This window comes from Arvicola amphibius, chromosome 5 (assembly GCF_903992535.2).
Source record: "Arvicola amphibius chromosome 5, mArvAmp1.2, whole genome shotgun sequence".
Lineage (NCBI taxonomy): Eukaryota > Metazoa > Chordata > Mammalia > Rodentia > Cricetidae > Arvicola > Arvicola amphibius.
In genome coordinates this window covers 26,693,165-26,715,502 of record NC_052051.1, presented here as the reverse complement: position 1 = coordinate 26,715,502, position 22,338 = coordinate 26,693,165, and the positions used below count along the sequence as shown (strand labels likewise).

Here is a 22,338-nt window from a genome sequence, read left to right as displayed (position 1 = left end):
CCCTGCTTCTTGAGAGTGGCTGCAATGTGACAGGCTGCTGTTTCTGTGTCTTCCCATTATGATAGACAGTCATTGTGAGGTTTGAGTCTAAATAAACCCTTTGCCCCTTCAGTTACATTTGTCAGACATTCCTGTCACAGTAACTAAGATGCACGGTATCTTGCCCTTCCATTTGTCCCTAGGCAGACCCCAAAGTGAACCTTACACACAAAGAAAACAGCTTGGGGGTATATTTCTCACACAAGAGAGGAGAGTCAGGTACAGAGGCACAGCTAATTGGGGTTCAGGGCCAGAGCTCTGTGTGGCTTTTTTCCCCATCATCTGTTTAAAACATGAGGCCCACCTCTTGGTTGATACATCTTCCTGGCATTTCATTCCTCTGGATGGAACCAGCATCAGCTTCAGATGGTCCCAAGAGTTGTCAGGACTGCAAGTCCTGACCACTGTCTGAACTAAAGGGCCATTCACCATCCTATCCCTTCTCAAGCACATTCATGCTTTTGGTTTGTTCTTACAGATGGGTCCTCCTAAAGCAGCCCTATGCTGACATACATGTCTGTGGATGCTTTCCCCTGGTCAGCTTCAGTAAGTGAAAACCCAAACTCTAGAGAAAGGACTGGTAGTGGGTGACTGTATAGAATCACTGGAGAGAAAGAATATCAAGGCCGGAGTCACCCAAGCTGGGGCCAGAGAGTCCCATGGTGACACTTAATTGAGCATTTTTATCATAGTTCTGTCTGGTCCCATCAATATCCTACAGGCAATGCAGGTCACTGAGTATCTGTATCTCACACCAAAGAGATGAGAAGATATAAATAAGAGACTTTAGACATTAGAAGACACTAGCCACCATGAGGAATACTTGTCACAGTTTGGATTTTTCTGGAGACTCCTCTACGTTCTGATCTTTTTCCCCTCTACATGTCCCAATACTCTCAATCAGATAAAAGTCATCAGAAACCAAGGGTCCTAAACAGATGGGAAAAGGAGCTCAGAAAAAGGAAGAATGGGACTCATAGAAGGGACACAGGAAGTTGGTGACCATGGTGATTAATGCCGATCATCAACATGACAGAGTCTAGAGCCACTTCTGGGTCTATCAAGTAGTTTACATGCTGAACTAATAGATGTGCCACACATCATTCCACAAGCTGCATCCAAGACTTATTCAGGACAAAGTAAGAGAAACACTAGCATTCACCTTTGCTTCCTGATTACAGATGAAATGTCACCCCAAGCTCTTGCTGCCATGCCTTCCCTACCATAATGGATTGTACCCTCAAACCAAAATAAACCCTTTCTTAGTTGCTTCTTGTCAGGTATTTGGTCACAGCATTAGGAAAAGTAACTAACATATCGACTTAACTGGGATTTAAGTCTGTCCCTAATGCCCAGCTCAGGTTCTTTCTGTTCATCCCAGGAACTCCATCCTAACACTTAAGACTATGGGGGAAAAAACTATTTCAGGAATACCCCTATAACAAGAGTCACTATGCATAGTAAAGCCTCAGAATGTTATTGTAATCATAATTGCTATGGAGTGAGTGTCTCAGGGACCTCAGTGTCACATTGGCCACTGCGAAGGATGTTGCACAATAAAAATCTTAATGACTAAAGTATGATAACTCAGAAACCTTGCTAAGGCACCGAGGAGTGTACAACTCCAATAATTTCTCTTTACTATAGATCAGTGAATAGTCCTAGAAACCCACTTATTACCTAACCCCTCTAGAATGGGCTATCTCAGGAACCCCAGTGTAATACTGTAGAGTTGACTTTCCAGGAGCCCAGCTGCGGTAAGGTTGACCCAGGCATTGGTTCTATGGCTTCATGATTTTATTTATACCTGTTTTCAGTATCCTTCCCATGGGATATTCAACACTGAAGAGGGAGGTGGGATTGGGGCATTCCGAGATGAATACGAGAAAGAAAACTTACTTTTAATCAGCCAGTTGATGAAAGAGGCCGGGAAGCTTTTGTCCTGGAAAAACAAAACAAAAATCAAAACACTCACAGCAAGTGTATACCTACTGTGTGCCAGGCTCGGTGTTCCATGCAAACCTGACACCAACTTTGCAACATGAGGATAACAGACAGAAAAAAAAAAAAAAAAAAAAAAAAAAAGGAGACTTGGAGATAGATGGGAATGGCTTTTCCCAGGCTGAACATTGAACTGTCACACACTGTTCCTAAATTCTGGACTCTAGACTTTGCCCTTGGACAGCTGAGGGCTGAGAGGCAGTGGACTATTGATCCCGAGATCCCACCTTGTAGAAGAATCCAGGAACTGCCCCAAATTCCTGACCATGTCCCAGACTGGACCGCTAGGGTAGGGAGGATACAACCAAGGCCACCAGAATGACTGCCCCGGCACCCTGAAAGCTCTGTGTATGAAGATGCCAAGCAATAAACTTGATTGTTTTTTTTAAATCAATGGCAAAACAGAGTAAGTCAATAGTTTTATAGGCCTACTCTGCTCCACGTGGGCCAGACCCTTTCTCACCGAATCGTATTTACAGTACTGAGCACCATCAATTTAAGTACATGTTACTTAATGGGCCAGTAAGACATTGTAAAACTTGCCAGTTAAACTATGCTTTCCTGTTGAATACAAGACACCAACTCAAGGTATGCTATGACATAGGGAAGCATGTATCCTGGAAGAGACACGCAGTGATAAATGGGTGACTATGAAAATTACCCTACCTGCCACAAGAAAATGGCGGTTCAGATGTGAGGGCATGGTGCTTGTGGCTACACAGCCATTCAAAAATCAAAGCTCAGGCTGACTCTCTTTTTTTATTGATTTTTTTTGTTTTTGTTTTTCGAGACAGGGTTTCTCTGTGGCTTTGGAGCCTGTCCTGGAACGAGCTCTGTAGGCCAGGCTGGTCTCGAACTCACAGAGATCCGCCTGCCTCTGCCTCCCGAGTGCTGGGATTAAAGGCGTGCGCCACCGCCGCCCGGCCAGGCTGACTCTCTTAATGGTGCCACTTGGACACATATCTCAGCCAAGGAGACCTCAGGTGAGGAGACCTGGATCCTCTGAATCTTCAAGAGGAACTGGCTACTCATACCTTAAAATCCATGTGGTAAGAGCGTTCATACAGTAGAGGCTGTGGGGTACTTGGCAGGTTGTTGTCTCCCAACATCCCCAAGGAAGCGATATCTGATGGAGAAAAAGAAACAGGAAACAATGGGAAGAACTTGGAAGACAGGAGACATTCTCCCGATGAAAACAGAGGCTCATACAACTCCCTTCCTTCCATTTATCACATATCCATCAGTCATATATCAACACCATTGCTCTTTGTCCATCAATCCTTCCTTTCCCCTTTCCTTAAATCTCTTTATTTGTGTTTCCTTTTCCCTCCTATCCCCATTTGTCTGTATTTTCTAGCCCTCCATAACTCCTTCTGCCTCTTCCACTATCCACCACGACCCCACCCTGTCCTCCTAAGTGTCCATCACTCCATCTTCCCACCATTTTCTGTCTCTCATTCCACATTTCTGCTTTCCCGGTCACTCATATCTACTGCACCCATTCCTTCCTTCCCTTCCCATTTCATGCACCAGCAGAGTTTATTTGGGGGGAGGGGAGGTCTACTGTGTACCCAATCTGGACTGTGAGAGAAATAGAAAGGCAAGTGCCACCAAGTCCCCCTCAAGGAGCTCCAGCCTGCTGGAAAAGACAGCCAGGAAGTAGACATTTCACACAATACAGTGAATGATGACACACCCCAAAGGCTGTAGGGGTCCCGAGGAGGGGCTTTGCTGGGAGAGAGCTTTAAAGGCTTTGAGATGAACCAAACATGGTGATTACACTGGAGGAAAAGGGTTATTTCGGGTATCAATCGCTAGAGTGGGAAGTCCTGCAGAACTCAGCCGTTATGTCCTCAAACCTTAGGAAGTATATGGAGGCGGCTTGGGTACTCCACAAAAGGAAGATGAGGGGAACACCAGGGACTTAGCTTCAGAAAAGATCTTAACAACATGCCCTAAGGCGTGAAATTGATCCCCCAGGAAATGGGGGATCTGAGTTGTGGCTCAGAAAGGTCTGTCTGGCAGCGGGATAGGAGTCGGTACTGTGGCTACTGTAGCAGTCAACACAACAAAGCGGTGTGCAGGCAACAGCTCTACTTACTTTTCAGGATGACCAACTGTTGGTTGACAATGTAAAACCAGAATCGGACCACTGGGCATAACTGCAATACAAAGAATGGGAGGCCTTGTTAAGAGGGTACCTGTCCATACCTGCCGAATCAATCTTTGTAATCTAGGACACTTTGCAGGACTAGTCTTTCACATAAGATGGAGGAAGTCTATTGCAAACATGTCAGAATTCTTCTTACACAGACCTAAGCTGCCTGCTACAATCACCTCTCAAGCGCTGTCTTTTTTTTCTGTCCCTTCCTTAGAAGCAGGGGCCTTGACAAAGGACAGGAAAGGGACTCTACGCAGCTCAGGCATGAAGCTGTCTTATGCCCACATGGGTTAGTCCTCCATCCTGCTAGCTACAGAGCCTTCTCCCTATCTCGTGTTCAGGGTCTGCAGGGCCATGTTGTCAGACTTACTATGTTGGGCAAGGACATGCTCAAGGACCATTTCATCATCGATTCCATCATCGAGGAGAACATGCTGAGGAAGGGAAAGGGAAACGCTGATGATGATCATCACCACTAGGGCTTTCAATACTGTGCTATACAATCTGAAAAATGACTATGTCTCTGTTGTCCAATCAGCAGTTCTCAACCTGTCTTCCGTGACCCCTTTGGTGGTTGAACAACCCTTTCACAGGGCTCACATATCAGATATCCTGCGTATCAGATACTTCTATTATGATTTATAATGGTAGAAAATTTTAAGTTATGAAGTAATAATCAAAATGATTTTATGGTTGTAGATCACCACAACAAGAGAAAATGTATTAAGGTGTCAATCATTAGAAAGGTTAGAAACACTTTGTTAAATTAAACAAGTATGCTTTCTTCAGACCTCCTCCATGAACCTAGCTTAGATCTCTCAGGTAGACCACTAATGTCTTTTTAAGATTCCATTTTTCCACTCTTTCTTTAATCCATCCCTGAATTCATCCATGCATGTTTGTCCTCACTTTTCCTCCTTCCTTCCTTCCTTTCTTCCTTCCTTCCTTCCTTCCTTCCTCCCTCCCTCCCTTCCTTCCTTCCTTCCTTCCTTCCTTCCTTCCTTCCTTCCATCTATCTGCTTCTCATTCAACCAGCTTTCCCTTCATTCCCCCCTCATTTTCACTCCCATGATTTTCCCCAGTGTGTCTCCAGGAACAACAGTATCTAATAGTTCAATACATGCTGCAGAAATGCATGATGAATATAAGGCAACTTCTTCCCTAAAGAGCTCAGACAGGCATGTCGGGACATGACAGGCTAGCGTGAAAATTGATGTGGCAAAACTCCTACCCAGGATCTCTCCATGAGAACTTGGAAAAAGGAGCACCTAATATTCTCCACAAGTGGGTACTGTCAGGGAGGTCTGTGCTTCTGGCCCACAGGAATCCCCTTCTGCTTGGGATTCCAAGATCCTTGAGACAGAAGCTTGACTGGAAGGAGGGAATTAAAAATAGGAGACCCTAGTGGTATAGTTTGCTAGCATCTTGGTGAGATACCAGGGAGACTGGTAACTACTCTATGCACAGCACCATCCCACACCATGTTCTGTTTGCTGGTACCCAGTTTTCCTGGGTTTGTACCTACCCTGTCTCAACTTGGATCCCAGTGAATACTGCTTTGCAGCTCTTCACGGAAAATGAGACTTGACCAGGCTCAGTCTGTTCCAAATTCAAGGGGACCAGGATGTTCACATCCACTGTGGAGCCACTGAGAAATTTGAGCATTCTGGGTGCATGGGAGAAGGCTGTTAGATGTCACATGCATGTCTGGGAACACTTTAAAGGTTACACAGTAAGTTGCAAAGAGGGATAGATACTTGTGGATGAGAGGTGACTGATAGATATACTTAAAAAGGATTCCTAATTTCCTATGTATAATTTTTATTTGTTTTATTATATATATATATATATACATGAAATCAATAAAATAGTTTATTTGAATAGATAATGCTTATCCATAGCTCAAGACTCAAAGATAAAAAGTGGTAGTGAAAGGCTGCCCTCTACCCTGTTCACCAGTAGCTCTGCTGAACTCATGCATATCACCAGTATTAGTATCTTCTCCTGGAGTTATGTGTGTGCCCACAACCATTCATGTGCAATGTGTGCATATAATTGTTTATGTGTGAGCATGTATGATGGTGTGTATGTGACAGTGTGTATGTGACAGTGTGTATGTGACCGTGTGTGTGTGTGACGGTGTGTGTGTGTGACGGTGTGTATGTGACGCTGTGTGTGTGACTGTGTGTGTGTGACGGTGTGTGTGTGACGGTGTGTATGTGATGCTGTGTGTGACTGTGTGTGTGTGACGGTGTGTGTGTGACGGTGTGTGTGACGGTGTATGTGTGACGGTGTGTGTGTGTGACGGTGTGGATGTGACGGTGTGTGTGTGACGGTGTGTGTGTGACGGTGTGTGTGTGATGGTGTGTGTGTGTGATGGTGTGTGTGTGTGATGGTGTGCGTGTGATGGTGTGTGTGTGTGATGGTGTGTGTGTGTGATGGTGTGCGTGTGATGGTGTGTGTGTGATGGTGTGTGTAGTGTGTGTGTGTGATGGTGTGTGTGTGTGACGGTGTGTGTGTGACGGTGTGTGTGTGATGGTGTGTGTGTGTGATGGTGTGTGTGTGTGATGGTGTGTGTGTGTGATGGTGTGCGTGTGATGGTGTGTGTGTGATGGTGTGTGTAGTGTGTGTGTGTGATGGTGTGTGATGGTGTGTGTGTGATGGTGTGTGTGTGATGGTGTGTGTGACGGTGTGTGTGTGATGGTGTGTGTGTGTGTGTGTGTGATGGTGTGTGTGATGGTGTGGATGTGACGGTGTGTGTGTGACGGTGTGTGTGTGACGGTGTGTGTGTGACGGTGTGTGTGTGACGGTGTGTGTGTGTGATGGTTGTGTGTGTGTGATGGTGTGCGTGTGATGGTGTGTGTGATGGTGTGTGTAGTGTGATGGTGTGTGTGTGATGGTGTGTGTGACGGTGTGTGTGTGATGGTGTGTGTGATGGTGTGTGTGTGATGATGGTGTGTGTGATGGTGTGTGTGTGTGGTGGTGTGTATGTATATCTGATGGTAAGTGCCTGAAGCTCACATATTTGGATTGGCCCACCAGCCAATAAGCTTCAGGGATTCTTCTATCTCTGTCCTCAGCAGCACTGGGGTGACAGGCACAAATCCTGGCCCAGGTCTGAACTTGTGTCGTCAAGTATGTGTCACGGGCATTTTTCCAGCTGAGCGCTCTCCCCGTCTTTATGTGGAATCTGATTAAATGTCCCTGAGGTCCTGTTGACTGCTCGGTAAAATGGATGCAGTATCTCCCTCCCTTAGAAATCTACAGTAGGAATTGAGAAGAGAACTCAAAGGAACTACCACCCAGAACCTGAACTGTGTGAAGTACTCAAGAATGCTAGACACATTTTATCACTATTGCCAGGTCTCTGTAAGATAATTTAGCAATGTTTATCAAAGTCTATAAATTACAGGGTGGTGATGCAGTTCAGTAACTGAATTTTTGCCTGGTTTATATGAGGTCCTGGGTTCAACACCCAGCACAGCAAATAAATAGATGACAGATAGAGAGATAGATACATAGATAGATAGAGAAAAAGAGAGAGATTTTCTGTCTTGCCACTACTGCCACTCTAAGAAACTGTACACGTATTCAGACAGTATCAAGAGCTTTTGAAAAATGCTAAGAAAAACCAAAGACCATTTTGTCTGTTGAAAGAAAAAAAACCACCCACCACCACCAAAACCACTCAGTATCTCTAGGACTTTCCTCCGCTTGCTTTTCTCACCATATTAGCTACTTTGTATCACTGTGATCAAATGTCCAACAGAAACAGCTTGAGGCAGAAGATGGCGTTTTGATCTACAGTTTTGGAACATTTCAATTTTTCTGCTGGGGAAGGCATGGCAATGGGATCACATGGTGGAGGACTCTAGCTCATGCCATGGCAGAGAAGAGAGCTGAGGCCACTGGAGCTCAAGGTCAGGCTGTGATCTCCCAAGGCCTGCTTCCAGTGACAAACTTCAGCCATCCAAGGCTCTGACTCCTAAATGTTCCACGGCACCCCCAAACCGTTGCACCAGAGTTCAAAGTGTGAACCTGCAGAGGACAGTTTCGATTCACACCATAATATTCCTCATTTTGCTCACCCTGAAAAGTTGATGGTCAACTTGGTCTGAAGTTTAAGTTCAAGGCTAGATGAGGCAAAGACCTTCCATGACAATTGGACAATATCGAAGCGGGTGACATTGAGCCTGCAGAAGAGGAACAGTGAGGTGAAACAGGAAAGTCAGTTTGGTCTCCTTAGCTCTCTGCTCAGGGTGTAGCGGCTGCCCTTCCCTCTGCCCCATGCCTGTCCTTCCTTAACCTTGATTTCTGTTCTGAGTCCCATTCCTACAAATCCTAAACCAGGAAAGCATCAGCCAGTAACTGTCTTTGCAGTTGATTAAGATGGTAAGAGAAAACACAGACACCATATTGAAAGCTTCCTCTGGTAACTATGAAACAAAGGGATTCTTTTACTCACTGGGGGATAGATAATAACTAAGAGATAAGTGGTCAGAGCATCTGTGATATGTTTTCCTGGTGACTTATAATATAGCAGAGCTCAGACAAGCTCACATAAACCCAAAAGTTGGATCACATTAGAGAAACACTAGGCAGTGACTAAGGCTTTGGAAGAGCAGGTGGTGACTTCCCATTGCCAACTTCTTAAAGAGAATCAGTTAGACCAAAGTCTTCCAGGAGTCTTGAACCATCTCTGGTCAATGCTTTATAGAGTTGTTTCATTGCTAAAGAACTCAAACTCACCAGATATTGAGTTTCCCAGAATTCATGTTCTTCAGAACATCATTCATGCCAGAGAGACTTCCATGGCCACAAAGGCCACCCAGGGAGCCCTTGCAGATCAGGCCTTCCACAGCCTTGGTCCCGGCTGCCTCCAGGAGGTCATTTTTGATACCAAATGATATACTGCCACCGAGGAGGAGCGTCAGTAGCTCTTCTCTCTCCAGGGCTAGATTCTGGTTGTTGAGAAGAACCGTGCTCAGCAGCCCTTCCTGGCTCAGGATGTCCTGGTTGAGGACAGGTGTTGACAACTATTGGTTAAGGAGGTCGCCAGCTCTCTTAAATGGTGCCTTCACATTAATTGTGATGAACTGATGGAGGCAGCCCCACAATCCACGGGAATCTTCACGTGGATAACACCTTCACATGGTACTTCCCCAGTGAGACCAGAGCAGTTAGGGCTACCAAGCCTTGATCCAGGGTGGCAGGCTACAGCTCTCTCCAGACAGAGGTCATAAGGTCATAAGAGAGCATACTGAACCACTGTCACATTCAGTTCTCCTTCTCTCACAGCTCTGAGCCCATCCACATCCCCTGATACCTAGACCCAGGTCAATCTTGAGTTATAACTTTACTTTTATCAATGCCTTCCAGACTCTGGCACATAACCAGACCAGGCTAGCACATATGATATGGGATTTGCCCACTCACCCCTGGAAACCTGTAAGAATCAGAAAACACTTTTGTCTTATCATTTTGAGGGAAAGGTCCTCTCTCACTTCAAGGCCAAATTATGGCTGCCTGTGACCCTAACGATATCTCTCTCCAAAATGTTCTCCCACATCTGAGACTTATCATAGCTGCCCATGGTGATGAGCCTGTGACTCTCCTTATAAAGCTCATCCAAAGGTAGCTTCCTGTCAGCGCCTTTCAGTGAACCTGCTTTAATTTCTAACACAAGGATGACCTTGACTTAGAATTTGCATAATCTTTATGTAACCTACAACCTGAGGGACCAAAACCAAAAGATACCCTAAGCCCAAACTAACAGTGACTACTGAATAACCATTCATGATCAAGATTGATTAAGGCCATTGGATGAACTAAAATGCGGAAAAAGTGCTCACTAGTCCTGTTCCAGACTAACTAGATCCCCAGAAAACCAAGCTCCAAACTGACCATCCCTTGACTCTCCATCCTAAAGCCACAGTGGATATTTATTGGTCCTGCTCCAGACTGATCATACCTTCCATAACATTGATCCAACATCACCTTTACCACAACAACCAGAATAATCTATCACCACCAGTCAGGCCATTTGTTCAAACTGCTCAGACTGAGCCACGTCACCAGATGGCCCAATCCCAGGCCGACCATTTGTTGACCCTGCTCCAGATTAACCTGAGCCACCAGATAACTCAACCCTAGACAGACCAGAGCTACCACCTCGGACCTGGAAGCACTTCTTGGATGAGCATCATAATGGTAACCCCTGCCTGTGAAGTTCGTGACATCTGCCACTGAAAGGCTGGACTATCCTGAGCACTTGTGACCTTAATATCCAGGACTGCTTTCGACCCAGCTGACCAAAGGATACTTGGCCGGTGATGCCACTTGTGTCCAGGGAGTCTGAAACAGTGATCTTGAGATTATCAAGTTCACTCACGCTGTCCTGGTTGACTTCAGGGACCTTTACAGATGAAGCAATACTCAGAGGAGCCAGTTTGTCACTGTTGGCTCCAAGATCAATGTATCCACCTTTATCATCAGCGAGAAGTTCTGTAGACAGCCCACTATTGTCTCCATTTCCAAAGCCTGCTGATACAAAGACATATGGTTCAGTCCTGGGGCACAAGCTCCCATTGGGGTCAGGAAATTAGGTGTTCAGCCCAAGGCCACCTGTGACCCTACCCTGGAGCCAGCTTCCTTGCAAAAGGAAAACCAAGGTTTAGTCTTGCACCCGAGCTCAGGAGGCAATGAAAAGTCAGATAGAGGACCATACTGGGTCATCTAGGGTGAGGAGAAATAGCTGCTTTGACTGCTCACAGCTTCCCTGATCTTGATTTACACACACACACACACACACACACACACACACACACACACACACACACACTTTATTCTTCTATTTCAGTACTGGGGATGAACCCCGGGGCTTTGTTAATGTTGGGCAAGCACTCATTTCTAGTAGTGGGCTCTATCCTCCTACTCCTATATCTTGGCTTTAGCAACCTAGGACCCCCAGAGGATGTCTGATAGGACAGCTCTTCTCCCCTTTTAATCAATGTTTTTCCTAACTATATATTTTCCTTTTGTCAGACGAAATTTCTACTCTTTCCATCAAAATTAGACCTAAGACAGAAATTTCTCATGGAGTGTGGCTCAAGGTGAGAACTCTTCAGAGATAATGGAGCCAGGCTGTAGACCCAGAAGGTAGGAGTGGTTTGTAAAGGCTTGGTCATAAGACCAGACGCTGTAAGTCTGTGCAGTGTGTTGTCCTAGTAGCTGCTCAAGCTCTTGCCGATGTTCCTGAAACAGGCACGTAAGGACTGCTTTTGTTTAAAAGCGTGCACACCTCACTTGAGCCTACAGGAAAGAATGCTGGCCTGGCCTCTGGGCTTTTGACTTTGGCTCAGACTCTCCTGTTTTCTGCCCCCTGGACATGTCAATCATCTGTCCTCCTAACTTCGCTCTCTACCCTGTAAGGTTGAAGGCACAGAGATAGGTCATTGTCTTAAACTGACAGACATCTTGGATTCCAGGAAGAGCAAGCCTCAAAAGACAGACTCTCTGCAGATGAGCACAACTGTCTAGGCCACACCCCAGAGCAGAAATGGTGTCTTGTGAGAACCAGATGAGTCTCCTTGAGTAATGACACCAGTAACAGCTTCAGAACACCCTACAGAACCAGGATGGAGACAATGACGAACTAAACCACACCTTGATCCCGAATCTTCATCATACAGTCCTCTTGCCGCTTGCTAGAGCCCTAAAGATGAACTTGTGGGGAGCACTAGACTTCTTTATTTGTTTCTTTTGAAATGCGTCCATTAAATATCCCCTCTCTGCTTTGCTCACCATTGTTCATATCTTTAATGTCTTTATTGTGGGGTGGCTGGACCTACAATATTGGGGCTGCCAGAACTGAGGCTTTTGCTCTTTAGGGCAAACTTTGATCATTAGAGCTGAAGGCTAGAAAGACCTACCTGGGAAGCGGGTATAAAAAATGGAAGACTTTGTTGAGACAATCAATAATGGAAAGAAAGTAGTTTACATAAAATAGGTGATCTGGTTGACAAGATGTGGTCCAAAAGGGACAAGATGTCTCGAAGAGAGAGTACAGTGCCTCCAGAAGCTTCTGGAGACACTGGCAGATCTTGTTATTCTGATGGGTCAGCTACAAGCAGAGATGTCAGTTTGTTTTTTGGGAAGTTTCCCTGGACATAACCTCCAAGAAGGTTGGGGTGGCTTACCTAAGCTGTAGCTGGATGAAACGTGGCTCTTGTTAAACAGACAGCCAAGGAAGAGGAACATCCACAAGAGTCTCATGTTCACTGCGAGCACCTGTGGAGACAACAGCTGATAAATTAGATAACACTGGTCTGTGTGACCCCAGAGTCCTGGGGTTTTATGCAGTTCTCACCATCACTCTCCATATGGATGAGCCACTCCTCAGTTTCCCTGTCTGTAAAAGCAGCAACTTCTTACTTTCTTTCCATGAAAGTTCCTGGCACAGGGAGGTCTCCACTAGGCAGTGAGCTCCTCTGCATAAGTAGTTAAAACTGGGAAGTTTTTTTCCTTCAACTTTGCTATGTGACAATTAATATCAAGTTTGTTTGTTTGTTTGTTTGTTTGGTTTTGGTTTTTTGAGACAGGGTTTCTCTGTTTAACAGCCCTGGCTGCCCTGGAACTCACTTTGTAGATCAGGCTGGCCCCGAACTCACAGAGATCCACCTGCCTCTCTCTCCTGAGTACTGGGATTAAAGGCATGTGCCACCACCGCCTGGCAATATCAAGTCCTTTTAAGTCAGAATTCAGGAAAGCAATGAAGTATAGGAGGTAAAATGACCTGCCCAACATCACACAGCTTGTGAGTGGCAGGGTAAAAATCCAAATCCAGGTAGGCTGGGCCTAGGACCCAACTATGTTCTAACAGATGAATTGGCAGAAGTGGATGGACACACTATGTTCCTTTAATTCACTACTTAGCAGAATTAAATCCTTCTAACAACCATTGGATGAAATGGAAGCAAAGTGGTCTGGCCAGGGTCCCTCAGTGGCTAATGACAGGGTTAGGGCAGAAGAGATGTTATTGTGTGAATTCATCCTTAGCCTCTTAGGCCAGAGGGTGAGGGAGGGATGCTGAGACAGGTTGAACACAGTAGTCATCTTCTCCTTTGTGTGTGCTTACAACATCACTGATGCTTCTTCCTCCAAAAGGCAGGTGCTATGTTCCCACCCCTAAGTCTAGAGCGGGGGGGGGGGGGATTGTTGATTGCTTCAAAGAACGGAGCACACACACATAAACGACATTGTGATTCTGTGACCACGACATGGCTTCTGTTCTCTCTCTTTCCTTTTTCCTCTCCCTCCCTGCTTGCTTGCCCTTCAAACACACATAATTAGGAAGTATAGGCCATGAGGAAAGAGCCTTGGCCATGATGGAATTAAATGGTCAAGTGTCTTAAGGAGATGGCAAGCCACCCGCCCACATAAAGGAAGGGAGTTCCAGGGCACAGCCGTTCTGTTGCTGGGTGGGGAATGGGGTCATTCTACTCTCACTTTTCACCTTTGGGAGAAGCAGGTGCTTACATGCTAATGCAAAATAGAGTTGCCTGTTGAAGTGTCAGGCCCTTTTGACAAGGTTGGTTTGATCAGTGCTGTGACTGCAGCCTCTGAAGCAAGGTCTAGTTTACAGCTCTACGAATAAGACGCGGGATTGGAGCTCTTGAGTTAATATGCCGTCAACTTGTTCAAATGAAACAGGGGACCAAACCGGGCTCTCTGAATGTGGCTGACGGTGGAGGAGGACTGAGAAACCAAGGACAATGGCAATGAATGTGAACTCTACAGCATGGACGGGCTCACTGTGAGCCTTAACCTTCACCTGGCGATGGATGGCAATAGAGACAGAGCCCCACATTGGAGCACCGGACTGAGCTCCCAAAGTTCTGATGAGGAGCAGAAGAAGAGAGATCATGAGAAAGAAAGTCAGAACCATGAGGGATGCGTTCACCCACTGAGACGGCAGGACAGAACTAATGGGAGACCACCAAGTCCACTTGGAATGGGACTGATGGAACATGCGACCAAATCGGACTCTCTGAAAGTGGCTGATGGTGGAGGCTGACCGAGGAGCCAAGGACAATGGCAATGGGCTTGGTCTCTACGACATGGACGGGCTCTGGGTGAGCCTTGTCAGTTTGGTTGCTCACCTTCCTGGACCTGGAGGGAGTTGGGAGGACCTTGGACTCAACATAGTGTAGAGAACCCTGATGGCTCTTTGGCCTGGAGAGGGAGGGAGTGGGGGGTATGGGTGGAGGGGAGGGGAGGGAAGGGGGAGGAGGAGGGGAGGAGATGGCAATTTTTAATAAAAAATAAATAAACTGGAAACAAAAAAAATTGGTAAAAATCCTTTGTAAGACACACATGTCTTATACTCATCTGTCCTGGGACTGTTACCTGTGAGGGACTGAGCAGATGGAGGAGGAGGTATCCTCAATGAGACTGGAGGGTAAGGGGAGAGAGCAGAGTCCACCCACCTGGGACAGGAGGAAGATGGACTTCGAACAGAAGGATGAAGCATGCATCTGGTACTACTCAGAAAGTCCTAAAGATGAGACCTTGGTCAGAATGAGGGCAAATGCTCGGAGAATGTGTTGTGGCACTCTTCTGGCCCAAACTGCCAACAAAGCTGAGGGGCAAGGGCATGAAAAGCACCTCATTAGTCTCTTATAGACTAGGTGAGAGGTTACAGCAGAGTGAGCAAGAGCACAGTCAGGAGGATATATTTGGTGCCATGGTTGTAATGGTAAAAGTAAAATTGCTGTGAATCCCCGAGTGGCTGCAGCAGCAGAAACACTGCAGGTCCCCAAGCGGCAGCAGTGGGCAGTGGGTCCCAGGAGCAGCCAGTCCCAGGGCCACGAGTCCCAGGCAAGGAGCTGCATGGTGGATGAGAAACCTCGATGGGGCAGCCAGTTCCATGAGGAGAGACAGACAGATGAGCATACCAGGAGACCACATTGCAGGTCTCCAGCTGGTCCTGAGCAGGGAGACATGTGGTGGGGAGAGACGGAGACATAGATAAGCACGCCATGCAGAGTGAGGTTGGATATTTATTTAGTGGGTTATGGATGGGAAAGAAAGAAAGGGAGAAGAGCAAAGAGGCAGGAAGAGAGAGAGGGAGAGAGAGAGAGAGAGAGAGAGAGAGAGAGAGAGAGAGAGAGGGAGGAGAGAGAAGGGGGAGGGGAGAAGTGGAGAAGTGGGGAGAGACAGAAGCTGCCTCTTTGAGAGGGAGAGGAAAGCAGGGGGAGTGGGTGTGGCTTGTCTCTTAAAGGGACAGAGCAGTCCATTACAATGGTGCCCCCCCGTAACAGGCAGTTAGACATAGTTTTTTGCTTAAAAAGCCCTCATCACTCACTTGGGCCCAAGAGTTACTTTGGATTTAGGAGAAAAGTCTCTGGGAATCATCCACCTGCCAGATGAAGGTAATTATCCATAAAGATAAGGCCATACCTTGGAGCAGAAATTATCTTGTGAGAACCAGCCTGATCACTTCAAGTGGAGGCAGAGGTAAGGACTTCCTTGACCAGATCAGATAACTGTCAGAACCAGAGCTGAGACAATGGTCAATTGGACCACATATTGACCAGGACTGCTCAGTTGTGTGTCCCTCTTGCCTCATGCCCCATGTCATAGTTAGCATTAATTGTCTGCTTGACACAGTCTAGAATCACCTGGGAAGTAAAGTCTAAATTGAGTAATTATCTTTATCAGGTTAGCCTGTGAGCTTATCTATGAGAAAGTTGTCTTGATTATCAATTGATGCAGGAGGCCTAGCTCATTCTGATTGCCACCATCCCTAAGCAGGTGGTCCCAGACTATATAAGGAAGTTAGTGAGCAAGCCAGCAAATAGTATTTCTTCATGGGTACTTCCTGCCCAGACTTCCCTCAGTGATGTATTGTGAGCTGGCAGTGTAAGTCAAATAAATCCCTTTCTTCCTACGTTACTTTTGATCACAGTTTTTTCTTTAAACACAGCAAAAGAATGAAAACTAGGTTACATCAGTTCTTCCTCTACTTAAATCTAAAGCCCACGTCAGTACACCAAGAAGGCTTGGGGTCACTATGCCCTTTTATCTGTTTTTCCCAATGAACCTGTCATAATTAAATCTCCTCTCCTACCCACCACCAGTACTTATCTTCTTACTTGCTGTACAAATGGCCAACTTAGCTCTCATGACTGCTGGATTCCAGGCTTTTCTCCTGTAAGTGTGGTTATAAACTTCTGTGAGCCAAGTCAGGAGAAAAGACTTCTTTGGGGATTCAGCCAGCCAACAAGCTGACCCCAGATGGGAAGATTTCTTAGATGTTTGTGTCCTCGGTTCTCTATTTAAACTTCAGTCTCACTTCAGGACTGCAAACCCAGACTGACAGTCCCATAGAGCTTCTGGAGCGAGCTTATTCTGGGGCCTTTTCTTATCTTTTTGCTTGTTTTCTGCTTTTCACCATATCCAGTGAGACAGAGAAAAGAGTGCCTGGACTCTAAAGGACCTGTAGTTGGAGCTTTGGTCAATCCTCCTGGACCTGTACCTCCGCCCTTGTCCTCCCCATTCCTGGACGTCTTTGAAGGGCTGAGAATGGCTCATCAGTTAAGATGTGTTCTTAAGGTGTGTCCCTTCTCTTGGAAAAGACCCAAGTTCAGTTCCCAGTGCCAACATCAGGCCACTCACAACTGCCTGTAGCTTCAGCTCCACGGGATGTGACTTCCTTTCCTAGCCTCTGAGTCACTTCACTCCAAGTTCACACTCTGGCATACATGTGCACATATGACTGAAAAGAAAATAAAACCCTTAGCAGTTTTGAAACTCCTTTGGCTCTTTCTGAACCAACTTGAATTCTGTCATTTGTCTGACAAGAAGGTGGTTTCCTTGCTTGGGGGAGGGGGAACACTTTTGACTCATTAGTGTTCTTTTGAACTAATTGGGGACCTTCTGGTGTGACAGGGAAGCCTGAATTCTGTAATTTGTGTCGGAAAATATCAGGGTTTAAGGTATGTAGAGGAATAAAGGGTATTTGGTAGATCTCTATTGTGATTTGAATACCTGGAACCAGCCTGGTGGACATGAAGATATTCTACAGAGACACTTGTGTGTCTGACTATCAGAGTATTGAATCAATGAACTCCAAAGAAAGGGAAATTTCCCCGAAAAGATTCGTGCTGGGAGAAGAAAAAGGTGCCACCAGAGGGGGACCTTGTCTCCTGAAAAGAAATTCCACATGGTTCTGACAACTCCTCAGACCACCTTGCAGAAAGAGACTGAAGCCCAGACGGTGTGGGTCAGTGGTGGGCAGTACTACACCTTGGCCAAGATTGCTTGGATGTGCATATCCTTGACCCTCTATTTAAACTTTGATCTCACTTTAGGGCCCCAAACATCGACCAGGGTGTGGATGGTCACTGGATCCCTTTGTCCCTCTTCCCAATGTGATCTCATAAATAATTTTTTCCTGTTTTCCCCTATTAATTTGGCTCTTTTAACTGTCCTACTGAGAGCAGGTGGCCAAACCTGACTTGGGGCACAGGAAGTGACTCCCCAAGAGTTTCTGCCTGGCCCATTTATGGAACTCTGGGATGGACTTTCCATTACATGGCAATGAACTAAAATACTCACTAGAATCAATTCTTGCCTCAGTCACCAAGATGAGCATCTAACCCAAGAGAACATGGTGGAAATCTTCCCCTCCTCCTAGAATTATTTAAAATACCTGAGTTGCAAACATATGGCTATTTGGTTTTTGCTTATTCTTGTCATGACTAATTAAAGCATGCACATGTAAAGTATCATAAATATTTTGGGCATGGTTTTGTGCCTTCCTCATAGCACTAATATATAGGGGCTGTTTCCTCTACATTTTGGTCCGTCCCCTCCCACTTCTGAATCTGCCTGTTACTCAACGTCTTAACCAGAGAGCCTCACTCTGCAGGAATTGCTCTCTTAGCATGGGGCTGAAGGATATAGAATAAAACTGGTCATTTTAAAGCTAAGTTATTGTTGACTCCTTAGAGGCTCGCAACAGGCATCTTCAAGCTTGCCTGTGAAGATGGGTGGCCTTAACATGTCCCATTCCATCATAAATTTCATCTGGATTCAGCTCTGCCTTGTAGAGTCTTTGGGACTATTAACAAATGTGTTTTCATAGATTACTAATGCATAAAGAAATAAGTTCTAAGATTGCTCTTTTCCTGGATCTTCCCTAAGATTAATATTATTGAGGTAAATACTAATTAGCAGAGCTGGAAAAATGGTTCAGTGTTAAGAGCATTGTCTACTCTTCCAGAGGGCCAGGGTTCGATTCCCAGCACTCACATAGTGGCTTCCAACCATCTGTGACTCCAGCTCTAGGGGATCTAACACCTTTTGCTGGCCTCTGTGGGCACTGCACATGTGTGGTCCATATAAACACACAAAGGCAAAAAAATCATACACATGAAACAAAATAAAAGTTTAAAAATATGATTAGCATGTTTAGAAAATATGAAGAATTAAGGTGTGATGGTGAGAAAAACTATCAAAAAGAATGAAATAAAATTTTCTAAATTCAATTGTTGCAAAGGTATTTATTTATTTCAAAATGAATTTAAACTTTCTACGGTCAAGATTTAATGCATTGGTGCAAACCTGAAGGGAAGTTTAATTATCTGTAGCTAAAGTAACAAGGCATTTTCAAGACTATTGCTTTCCTCTTAGTAACATTTGGGAAAAAAAATGCCTTGGAGGGCAATTTTACGCTTCATCAAGATGATTGTGGTTTTTCTGACTTCATCAACTTTGAACTGCTAAGCAAATCAAGTCTTAATGAAGTCAAGGGACACTTAAGTGTCTGTTTGTGTAAGGATTCCAAACAATTGCCTCATAAGCAATTACTCAGAAAGTTTTAATATAATCAATACCATGTGTATGTGTTACTAGAAGTGCATAGAACTGTGTGAGTAATCTTTGTTCGAGTCTTCCGCAAGTGTTGGTGGAGTACAAAGCTTGTCAGGGAAGTATACACAAAGGAGCCAACAGATACTAGCTGTTTGCAGTATTCATGGCATCAGGACTTTCCATACATGAGATGACAAGAAAAAAGGAATGAAAGGGCAGGGGAAAAGGAAAGGAGGAAGGGTGGGAGGGAAGGAGAGAGGGAGGGAGGGAAGGAGGGGGGGAGGGAGGGGGGGAGGGAGGGGGGGGGGGGGGGAGGGAAGGAGGGAAGGAAGGGGGGAGGGGGGGAGGGAAGGAAGGAGGGAGGGGGGAAGGGGGAGAGGGAGGGAAGGAAGGAGAGAGGGAGGGAGGGAGGGAGGGAGGGAGGGAGGGAGGGAGGGAGGGTGGGAGGGAGGGAGGAAGAGAAAACGGTAGTCACTCATGGCCCCTTGAGGGACAGGAGGTTGGTCATCTCTACCATATTACCATGATTTCCATTACCACATCTCACTAGCTCAAAAACATATTTTTCCTTATTTTACTCTCAAGTGGGATTGCATTTCACAAATGCACGCATAAGCAGGAACATGACTGTTATGCAACTGATGACATTTAAGTTCCCACTGAAGGACCCTGCGGATGAAGTAGATGGACATTATCGCTCCTATAAATTGGACAGACAAATGGAGCTCATACAATTATTTTTGTTGTTAAAGACCCAACTTAGTAATCACCCCCATCCACAGCTCTTGGCTCCTGACTCAGCTTCCCCTACCCACTGCTGGAGCCTGAACTCAGTTCTGCAAACGACTTTGTGCATCTGACACCGCGTTGAAGTAGCAAGAAGCAGGCCTGTTCCCACTGGGCCCACGGAACAGCAGTAATGACAAGAATGCCATCTTGTCAGGCCTGTGCTGGCTCTCAGCTCACACCAGGCTTTGTGCCCTCCTTTCCCGAAGAACTCTGTCTTCCCTCTGTTCAACAGAGCTAGTCTGGCTTTTTGTCACCTGTGAAATCATTATTTTTAACTGTCAGAGGAAGGAACTTGATCCCAACAATATGAGGTCCCAGCAATTTCAGGGAAATATGTATGTCTGTGCCCCGGAAATGTCTGCATAGGGATGGGCACAAGAGTCTTGAGCTAACCAGATTTTATCTCCCTCGAGTTTGATGTCAGCTGTTTTAACAGGCATGGTATTTTAAAAAAAGTGAGGGTTCCCCCATCTGAGGCCCGAGGGTAGCCTGGAAGGTCAGTGACAGAGGCAGGAAGAACCCCAGTACTCAAGTCCTTCCTTACCTAGATACTCTCCTTCCCTTGAAAGTCAGGATACAGGGACCTTACCTGGGTCTCAGCTCTGGCCACCCAGAACCCGTGGGTTTCCTGCACCTGCCTCCAGAATGACAAGGGGGAGGGAAGTAGGGCATTTAAGTAGCAGGTGGCCAGTCCAAGGGACAGGTTAAGAATGGTTGGGCAGGTCAGTGTCCCAGAGACCTGTGCAGGCTGCTGGAAGATGGGACCTTCTGCTAATATAGAACAGAGGTGAGTCAGGTAGGGCTGTGCCTTGGGGACCTGGGGAGAATGAGATCATAAGTCATGCATATCAGTGACTCGGTCAGGTGCGTGGCTTCCCGAAACTACAGAAATACATACATGCTTGAAGAATTCTGTGTGCTAAAAGGTAAGTAATGCCCGTATGTCTGTGTGTGTGGTTGGGGTGGTGCAGGGGTGTCTGCTCTGTTTGAATACAGCACTGTGGAAGGTGTTAAGGACAAGAAAATGGGTCCTTCTGTCAACTCTCATTCCTGCTCAGCATGGCTTCCCTGTGCCTGTCCTGGGAGAGAGACGAATGTAAGAGCAGGAAGAGGCAGCAGCCCAGAGACCTGCAGGGTCCCAAAGTGAGGGTCCTAGGCCCAGATGGACCCTCCTGACTCTGCCTACTTTTCCCCTCCAGACACAATAGCTCCAGTACTTCAGATTCCTGAGGACACAGGAATCAATCAGTAGGTATTCCGGGCCATAGGGTATTTGATCAGGCCTAGCCGGCTGGGCAAGGCTGGCAGGCCTCTCAGTGCCCGAGGGCCTATCTCATGAATTAATTTGCACAAGGAAGAAAAACATCTTCAGCCTAGTGGGTGGCACCCAGCCTGAGGTACTGGGCATCATGAATCTTGCTAAGTTGGGCCTGAGGATTGTCAGAGCTGAGGAGGCAGACCCTACTGGGTGAGGCCTCCTGAGAGGCAGCCTCTGGAGCACTGCCTGTGCTTGGTGGCTACAGAAGCCAAAGCTTCTTCCTGAGTTGCCATCATACATTCATCAAGCACATCAAGCAGAACACAGACACACACACACACACAGACAGACACACATAGACACACACACAGACACACACAGACACAGACACACACAGACACAGACACACACAGACAGACACACACCTAAGAAGAGCAGAGTCAGAGGAACTCATGCAAGGATACCCCATGTATCAAACATGCAGTAACATAGCACCAGATTATTAAATTGGTGTCTCTACCCCTATATTCAGAATGGCACTATTCAGAGAGAGGGGCAATCCTACCCCACCCTCCCATCTTCTCTACACAGTTAGAGAAACTTCTCTAGTAATGAAATGTAGAAATGGTCCCTGGGAGTTCAGTCTTGAAATAGAATTTTTGCTGTTTTTGAAACAGGGTCTCTCTACATAGCCCTAGCTATCCTGGAATTTGCTGTGTAAGACAAGCTGTCTTTGAACTCACAGAGATCCACCTGCCTCTGCCTCCCAAGTACTTAGATTAAAAGCATGTGCCAACATACCCTATTTGAAAGAAGATAATTAATTTCAAATGAGGTTCTTGTGATAAAGGGCTTACTGCACATTCAAGTTGACCTGAGTTTGAATCCCAAGCACCCGCACACAAAACTTGCCATGGCTAACAGGCCTGTAATCCCAATGCTGGGTGACAAAAAAAATGGTCCAAGGTGCTCTCTGACCAGCAAGTCTAGGCTAAATTGCAAGCTTCCGGTTTGGTGAGAGACCTTGTCTCAAGAACTAAGGTAGAAAATAATTGAGGAAGACCCTAGCCTCAAACACTGGCCTCTTCATACATGGACACACACACTCACACACACACAGAGGAGGTTGGTGGCACTAGGATATACGTAGAGGGACAACTTGGGGGAAAGACAACCATCAACAGGTCAAGTAGAGTGGGCTTGGAGGGATTCA

The 22,338-nt window shown here is 46.1% G+C and overlaps 1 protein-coding gene and 1 pseudogene across 1 annotated transcript; both read right to left on the bottom strand.

The window, feature by feature from the left end:
- Positions 1 to 865: 865 nt before the first annotated feature.
- Positions 866 to 12,475, bottom strand: LOC119815159 (BPI fold-containing family B member 3). The gene is made up of 10 exons (XM_038331343.2): positions 12,400 to 12,475; positions 10,524 to 10,741; positions 8,951 to 9,237; positions 8,290 to 8,394; positions 5,727 to 5,867; positions 4,572 to 4,635; positions 4,142 to 4,202; positions 3,075 to 3,166; positions 1,939 to 1,981; positions 866 to 969 (listed from the first exon to the last, which is right to left on the bottom strand). Exons 1-10 carry the CDS (start codon positions 12,473 to 12,475, stop codon positions 866 to 868), a joined length of 1,191 nt encoding a protein of 396 aa, XP_038187271.2.
- Positions 12,476 to 21,663: 9,188 nt separating this feature from the next.
- On the bottom strand, positions 21,664 to 21,772 carry LOC119815998 (annotated as a pseudogene).
- Positions 21,773 to 22,338: the final 566 nt, after the last annotated feature.

Bases quoted from the DNA above. Each gene is read 5' to 3' on its own strand.
- LOC119815159 (XM_038331343.2), bottom strand. From the start codon at position 12,475: ATGAGACTCTTGTGGATGTTCCTCTTCCTTGGCTGTCTGTTTAACAAG. The intron at 5,868-8,289 runs GTGAGCAAAATG...CCATGCACCCAG, and splicing joins TTGACCATCAACTTTTCAGG to AATGCTCAAATTTCTCAGTG. The intron at 4,203-4,571 runs GTAAGTCTGACA...TTTGTATTGCAG, and splicing joins GCATGTCCTTGCCCAACATA to TTATGCCCAGTGGTCCGATT.